Consider the following 7,711-nt stretch of genomic DNA (forward strand, 5'->3'; position numbering starts at 1 on the left):
AGTAAATTTGGGATAAACTGTTAGTAAACGCGATTTTCTTTCCCTTTTTTTTACTGATATATCTATAATCAATTCTCCGTAATCTTTTTAAGACGGCACTGAATTTTTGAATGTTTTTCATATTCTAAGTTTTATTTCTTATTTACTGAAGGACAATGCTTGTTTTTAGACTTATATGAAATCACTATGGCTTACGCATATTGGAAGAGCGGCAAAATAAACGACCACGCTGTATTTGATTTATTTTTCCGCAAGAATCCTTTTCAGGGAGAATTCACGATCTTCGCCGGGCTTAAGGACTGCATAGAGTTCTTAAATAAATTTCATTATTCTCCTAGTGGTATTTGCTGAAGTTGTTTACTATGCGCATATATATTTTATAAATTACATTATATAATATCTTATTTTTCGCGTCACAGATATCAAGTATCTAAAGTCGATTGTGCCTGCTATAGTAGACCAAAGATTCTTTGATTATCTACAAAGTCTCACTGCAAGAAATGTCACAATATACGCCATAGATGAGGGATCGGTCGTATTTCCAAAGTAAGTTTAGGAAATATCTCTCTGTTGAAAAGTCAGTATTTAGAGATATAATAATTTTAGTATTTTAGAAACTTATATCATTGCAACAGAAATACGAATTTAAGAAAATATTTAACAATTTAAGGCTCCTGAGTAGTCATCACAGCCATATTGAATCGTGACGTCAGAAACGAGAAATGACACGTTAATTTTTATTAGATGCCATTTATAAAGAAAAGCTGTGGTGGCTACTCAGGAGCCTTAAATTGTTAAATATTTTTTAAATTCGTATTTCTGTTCCAATGACACACACACAAGTTTCTGAAATACTAAAATTATTATATCTGTAAATACTGACTTATAAATGGCATATAATAAAAATTAACGTGTCATTTCTCGTTTCTGATGTCATAATTCAAATATGGTTGTGATGACTACTCAGGAGCCTTAATTAATCTTTATCGTAATTTTAATTTATTATTAGAATAAATGTAAATTGCTTAGATGTAATTGTTGATTTTACAGCGTTCCTTTGATAAGAGTGGAAGGACCATTAATAATGGTACAGCTCTTAGAAACAACTCTGTTAACATTGGTCAACTATGCAAGTCTAATGGCGACCAACGCAGCAAGATATCGCATGATGGCTGGGAAAAACATAATGTTGCTTGAATTTGGTCTTCGAAGAGCGCAAGGACCTGATGGAGGATTGAGTGCATCTAAATACAGCTATATTGGTAAGTACAATACTTTGCTTATACTTACTTTATTTAATTAGTGCAATAAAGTACAAACTACAATTATATTATGAATTTAATGAGAAGATTACAGACCGCATTTTTCACGTTTAAAACAAAATGATTACTGTATTAACTCTCTATTACATAAAATAAGCTTCAGAATTAATATTGAATCCAAAATATTCCATTGCGTAAAAAATTTTTATTAATTGCCAGTAGTATCAGTTGCTATTTTTTTTTGCATACGTTTATTATACTAATTACTGTGCATAGTAATTGTACAATGTTGCAATAGCCTGCATTACGAAAGCGCATATGAGCGTAAAAGTATGTACAATGATACCGACGCCTAATACCCGTTTCCACTAACATAGATTAACTGTAATCCCGGTTCAACTTACTCTTCGTCTTTTTCTAGTTCTAAAGATTAGAAAAAGACGAAGAGTAAGTTGAACCGAGATTAAAGTTAATCTACTTAGTTGGTAGAAATGGGTATAAGCCGTAGAAGGTGTTATATCGAGAAAAATATAAAGAAAGATCTATGTCAAGAAATAAATGCAAAGCGGTCTATTTCGCATAAGGCGTGAAGATCGGAAATAGGGTTTATATCAAAAAAGCGAGAAGAACGATTCAAGTCGCATGAAATTAAAGAAGAGATTATAAAGCGCAATATATTTTCTTCTTAAAAATTTTATAGTGATATGTCTGATAACGGGAATGATCTTAATTTTCAATCCTGTTTCTCGCACTCATTCATTCATATATTAATTTTACTAATTGTAACTAAATTTGTGTAATTTACTATATGAGTAGTGAATATTGCGCTATATAGATCCTTCTTTCTTTCAGATAAAAGGATACGTCAAAGCGATGCTACAAATGCTTTGAAGTATTTTTTAATTGGTCAGCTTGTACAATTCTTTCTTCTAATTGGTCCATCAAATGCATTCAAAGCATTTGTAGCGAGGCTTTGACCACAGTCTAAGACTATACAGTTTCAACTAGATATATACACACACACACACATACATTCACGCGCGCACAAGTACAACATATACATGCATATATATCTCATGTGAAACTGATAAAACTAATCAACTATTATTTTGAAACGCTTGTAGGGTGCGGGTCAACTAAAATATGAAAACGGAGGAATCATTGGCAGTATTATTTAAATATGGACTCTAAAGACAATCGGAAATATTTTCATCGTTTAACAAATGTTCAAACATTGACTATATAACGCTAATATATTTTAAAAAATGCGAACATATTTTAATATATGAGACATAAGCAAATTGAAAATTAATTTAAAATTTAATTTTTAGTATTTAACACGTATTAAGTGATAGATAATTTATATATTATTTCCGTCTGTAATAATTTAACATCTATAAAAATTTTTTTGTCAACATTGAGAATGACTCGGTGTCGAAACGTTTGTTTTGTTGTATTTTCATATTTATAATTTTATAATATATTTTCTTTGTTTTGTATCTCTGGCTCGTAGCCCTTCAAAAATTTTGATTTTATTTAAAATTTAAATTAAGTTAGAAGTAATTTATTGTGTTGCAGGTGGATTTGATGGGACTAGTAATGTCTTGGCTGGAAAGCTGTTCAATATACCTATACATGGCACACATGCACATGCATATATCACGTCTTTCACCAGCATCAGCGATCTGCAAGGGAAAGTAGGTATATTCAACACGAATTTCCTCTAAGTTAATTTAATTAACTTTAATAAATGTTAAATTGAAATTCTGCATAATAAGGAAGAAAAAAAATGATTGATCTGTTTCTCTCGCAGACATTGGCGCATAAGCAAACGGGTGACATTTTAGATGTATTGGAACTTGCTTGTAAGCATCGCGAGGCTATTGCCGACGATTTGGAAGCTTCAGTTTCGCAGGCGTCTGATGGAGAATTAGCGGCTTTGATCAGTTATGCCATCGCTTTCCCGGAAACATTCACTGCTATTGTGGACACATATGATGTTAAGAAGTACGTAATTGTGTCGCTCGTTTATTTAATGCTTTTAAGTAGAAAGTTCAATGTTTGTTTTTGAAATTGGCGTTTTGCAAACTTTGATTAATATTCTTTTGCACACTCGTGTCAATTTTACATTAATGCATGGGATTTGCATAAACTTTGTTGTTTATATTTATTTCTTTTGTATTACTAGTATACTATATTTCACGTATATTTCACAAATAGCTTTATTATGCTTTTGATTATTCTATATACATATTCGTCATTTCAATAATACAGTATATATAAATATTTGTGTTGTAGATGTAGTATTTAAATTAACAAAAAGTGAAGATGTTTTAGAAATAAATCTTTAAAATTGATTATTTAAAAAATAATTTTTAAGATCTGATGCGTCTTCATTTACGTTTATGTTATTTTACAAAATATCAGTTAAGACCGGTTTCTTAAGTACCGATCTGAAAAGTAGAGATTTTAAGCTTTAACATTTTTTTTTTTAAATCTTATTACGATAATTTTTGACGAAGTTATTCTCTGTCGAAATTTGCTTGTTTTTGCAGGGTGGAACATGCTTTAATTTTGTTAACTAATGTTTTTACGAATAGGAGCGGTCTGTTAAACTTCTGTGCGGTAGCGTTAGCTTTGAACAACTTGGGGTATAGAGCTATCGGGATCAGGATTGACAGCGGTGATTTAGCATATCTTAGTAATGTGGCGAGAGATATTTTTGAGAAAATTGCCATCAAGTACGACATACCATGGTTTGCAAAATTGATGATTTACGCGTCCAACGATATCAACGAGGAGACTATAATAAGTTTGAATGAGCAGGTAAAAATTTACAAATCGCGAATGAGAGATGTATCATTTAAAAAAAATGAATATTTTCCAGAGCCATAAAATTGATTGTTTCGGGATTGGAACGCATCTTGTAACATGCCAAAGACAACCGGCTCTGGGATGCGTTTACAAAATGGTAGAAATTAATAATAAGCCGAGAATCAAACTGAGTCAAGAAGTTGAAAAGGTCACAATACCAGGCAGAAAAGCTGCTTATAGACTCTACGGATCGAATGGCTACGCATTGATAGATCTTTTACAGGTAATAACAGAAGATCCACCGCAAGTAATGCAAAAGGTTCTCTGTAGGCATCCGTTTCAGCAAAGAAAAAGAGCTAATGTTACACCATCCCGAGTGGAGTCTCTGCACAAGGTATCATCTAGTTAAAATAATAAGTTTTCAATATAATTATAATAAGTTTGGCTATATAGGAATTAGCGATGTGCGCGATAAATTTCAATATTATTAAATTGTATCTCTTATATTTAATTAATAATTCGTATACATGTTTTGGCTAATTTTTTAGCCATCTTCAATACAAACAGATGAATTCATGATAAGCAATAAAATGCATAAAACAATAGCCACATATTTTCGCCATTTATTATAATATCCGCAATGTTTCCATGTGAGATGATCAATCAACTATTTATGGGAGAGAAGACGCAATCAGTGAATTAACATGATGGTGCAACAGTGATTAAGCGCCTTCAAGTGATTCACAAAGTTTATTCATAAATTCTAAATATAGCCGTTATCAATAATGGCTATATTTTAATTCACCTCTATCAAAACACTGCTGATAAACGTTATTGATGTGACAAGTCAATTAATAATTAAAATAGCTTCGCAATAAAAACTTTGTTCATATTTTACCCCAAAGTGAAGTATTGTCTCAAATTTAAACTATGAAATGTTAGGGTTTTTTCGAAAGTCTTTGCTGTGTCAATGTTATGTGTCAAAATATTTATGTAGTTAAGAAAATTAAAGTTTTAGGATCGTATGGGTTGATATGTCTTAAACTATCGTTTTTACATCATTGCTTATCATAGATTCATCTACAGAGTGCGTCACCAAAATCCAATTTCCAAATCCAATCGCCAAACCACAAATTTCAATTTAAATTTTCCGCTATATTGTGCCTCCACCAGAGGTTATTGTTGGCATCCGAGAAAGCTTGATGCTTTTAGTAAACAGTCATATTCTCAAAATGGCCGCGATGTTGAAACGCGGAGTATAATCGAATGCCCTTTATTTATGTTATTTAATTTTCAGTTAAATCATTCATTACTTTTAATTTCGTTCATAACCACGAGCTTTATTTACATATAAAGAAAGCTCGTGGTTACATTGCTAACAATATATTATTGATATTATTGACGTTAATAATATTTATGATTTACAATTAATAAGTAAAAACATCTTGCAGATATACTGGAAAGACGGCAAATTGTGTCAACCATTACCTACTTTACAAGAGATCCGCAATAGAGTGCAAGAATCTCTCAATATATTGCGTAACGATCATAAAAGAAATTTGAATCCAACACCATATAAGGTAAAATTTTAGTATTTTGAGAATTACTAAGAATTGATGTAATCGAATATAGATATGTACTTGAGTAATTTGATAGTTTTTCTAAAATGCCTAATATTTTGAAATTTTTAGTTCAGATATTATTAAAGTAGATAACATTGTTCATGAAAATAGATTATATAAATATGTTTTTTTTTAATGCCTGTTACAGGTAGCTGTCAGTGATACTTTATATAGTTTTATGAACGAATTGTGGTCTCAGAATGCACCGATTGAAGAATTACGGTGAAGTATATTACTTTTATACAAGAGTACCGCTAAACTGATCTCTAGCAACTATAAATACAGAGTAATAACAGAATTCGAAATCACAGATTCGAGCTGCGTTCGGCAATGCAAATCTGAGTACTCTTATATTGTAGCATATGTCACGTGCACTAGAGAGAAAGAGCACTCCGACGCCTCAGATTTGCATTGCCGAACGCAGCTTTGCTAAGGAAATGCATAATAAGTCTTCTTTTCTCCAAAATCAATGTAAGAGAAAATACTTGTAATCGAGCATGTATATATATACGAGGTGTGTACAAAAAGTTCGTGCACTCAGTTCATTAAAAATCCAAATTAAATTATTCTGTAATGGGGATGTGGTCACCCTCGGATGTACTCTCCCCTTGACGGAATACACTTGGTTCAACGCTTCTCCCATTCCTGAAAACAGTGCTGCATGTCTTCCTTTGTCCTTTAAGAGCTTCGTCGTTTCTCGTTTTATGGTATCAACAGCCACAAAATGTTCACCCCGCATGATACTTTATTAGAATTTCATATAATTTTTCAGAATTTCTCTATAATTTTATAACTTTCTCACATTTTTTATACGAATTGGAACATTTCTCAGAAAATCTACATCTTTTCTCAGAATTTTTCATACATATTAATTATAAGATTATATATTTCTCAGAATTTTTCATATATATTAATTATAAAATATCGTAAGATTTTTAAGTATAATTTCTGACGAAATGTTATAAAATGTTATAAAATTTAAAAATACTTTTTAAAAATTATGGGGTGAAAAATTTCAGAATATTTCAGAAGTCACTTGTATGAGAAATTCTGAAAGAAGATATAAACTGTCCGAATATTTCTGAGTATTTCTGAAAAATGTTCCAATTCGTATAAAAATGAGAAAAATTTTCAGCAGGGTAGGCAACAGATAGAAGTCACAGGGTGAAGGTAGATCAGGTGAATAGGGAGGGTGGTTTATGGTAGTGATATTGTTTTTATACCAAAAACTCGCGCGTAACGAACGCGGTGTGCGAAGGTGCATTGTCCTGATGCAGAATCGATGCGTTCTCCGCCCACAATTCGGATCGTGTACGTCGTACACGTTCACGCAGACGCTTTAAGACTTCAACATAGAATTTTGCATTAACAGATTCACCTTCTGGAATACATATTCATAATGAACAACTCCACGAATATCGAAAAAAAAGATGTTGAAGAACGCCCCGTGTGTTGTCATCGACTCTCTCCCTTCCCTCCTTGAACCGGTCCATTTATACACAGTTCTACGCTTTACGGCAGACTCACCATACACCATTTTCAACATTTGAAGAATTTCCTGGCCGTAAAATTTTACCAAATTTTACGAGAAATTTGATGTTGATTCTTTGCTCGGTTACGTCTCGCTCCATTCTTATACGGCCAAAAGTACGTTAATAAAAACAGAAAGCTCGAAAAGCAGAGATCTCACTCGATCGTGATCTAACTTTTATTAAGGACACGTGACGTTTCCCCCGAGACATTGCATCACTGTACAAGCTTACAACGTCACAGCCTTTGTAATATGTTTCATGGTACATGTAGAAATGAGTTTTGCGTAACGCAGCACATTCATTTATATATATATATATATATACGTTCATTGTATACAGTTTCTAAAAATTGCAGTTTCTCTCATGCATTTGATTTTCTCATTTCGATTTCCATACAGGACTTTGGTACTTTTTATTCGATATGTTTAACGTCGGGGCGGAGGGAGGGTATTTGTATTATTCAGGTTTTCTGCCTTTGGTT

The 7,711-nt window shown here is 32.1% G+C and overlaps 1 protein-coding gene across 3 annotated transcripts in view; it reads left to right on the forward strand.

Moving 5' to 3' along the window:
- The window catches only part of LOC108754260 (nicotinate phosphoribosyltransferase-like), a 26,859-nt gene extending 20,671 nt beyond the window's left edge, over window positions 1–6,188 (forward strand). Inside the window, exons 3-11 of one of the 3 annotated variants that reach the window (XM_018496455.1) lie at window positions 170–340; window positions 420–546; window positions 1,051–1,262; window positions 2,841–2,959; window positions 3,076–3,269; window positions 3,863–4,088; window positions 4,150–4,470; window positions 5,528–5,656; window positions 5,847–6,188. In XM_018496455.1, coding sequence (XP_018351957.1) covers window positions 170–340; window positions 420–546; window positions 1,051–1,262; window positions 2,841–2,959; window positions 3,076–3,269; window positions 3,863–4,088; window positions 4,150–4,470; window positions 5,528–5,656; window positions 5,847–5,924 — 1,577 coding nt within the window. In that variant the 3' untranslated portion in view covers window positions 5,925–6,188. The remainder of the gene's footprint in view (window positions 1–169; window positions 341–419; window positions 547–1,050; window positions 1,263–2,840; window positions 2,960–3,075; window positions 3,270–3,862; window positions 4,089–4,149; window positions 4,471–5,527; window positions 5,657–5,846) is intronic. The other 2 variants (XM_018496456.1, XM_018496457.1) reach the window with 2 other exon arrangements.
- The last annotated feature ends 1,523 nt before the right edge of the window (window positions 6,189–7,711 follow it).

Source organism: Trachymyrmex septentrionalis, unplaced genomic scaffold, assembly GCF_001594115.1.
Source record: "Trachymyrmex septentrionalis isolate Tsep2-gDNA-1 unplaced genomic scaffold, Tsep1.0 scaffold78, whole genome shotgun sequence".
NCBI lineage: Eukaryota > Metazoa > Arthropoda > Insecta > Hymenoptera > Formicidae > Trachymyrmex > Trachymyrmex septentrionalis.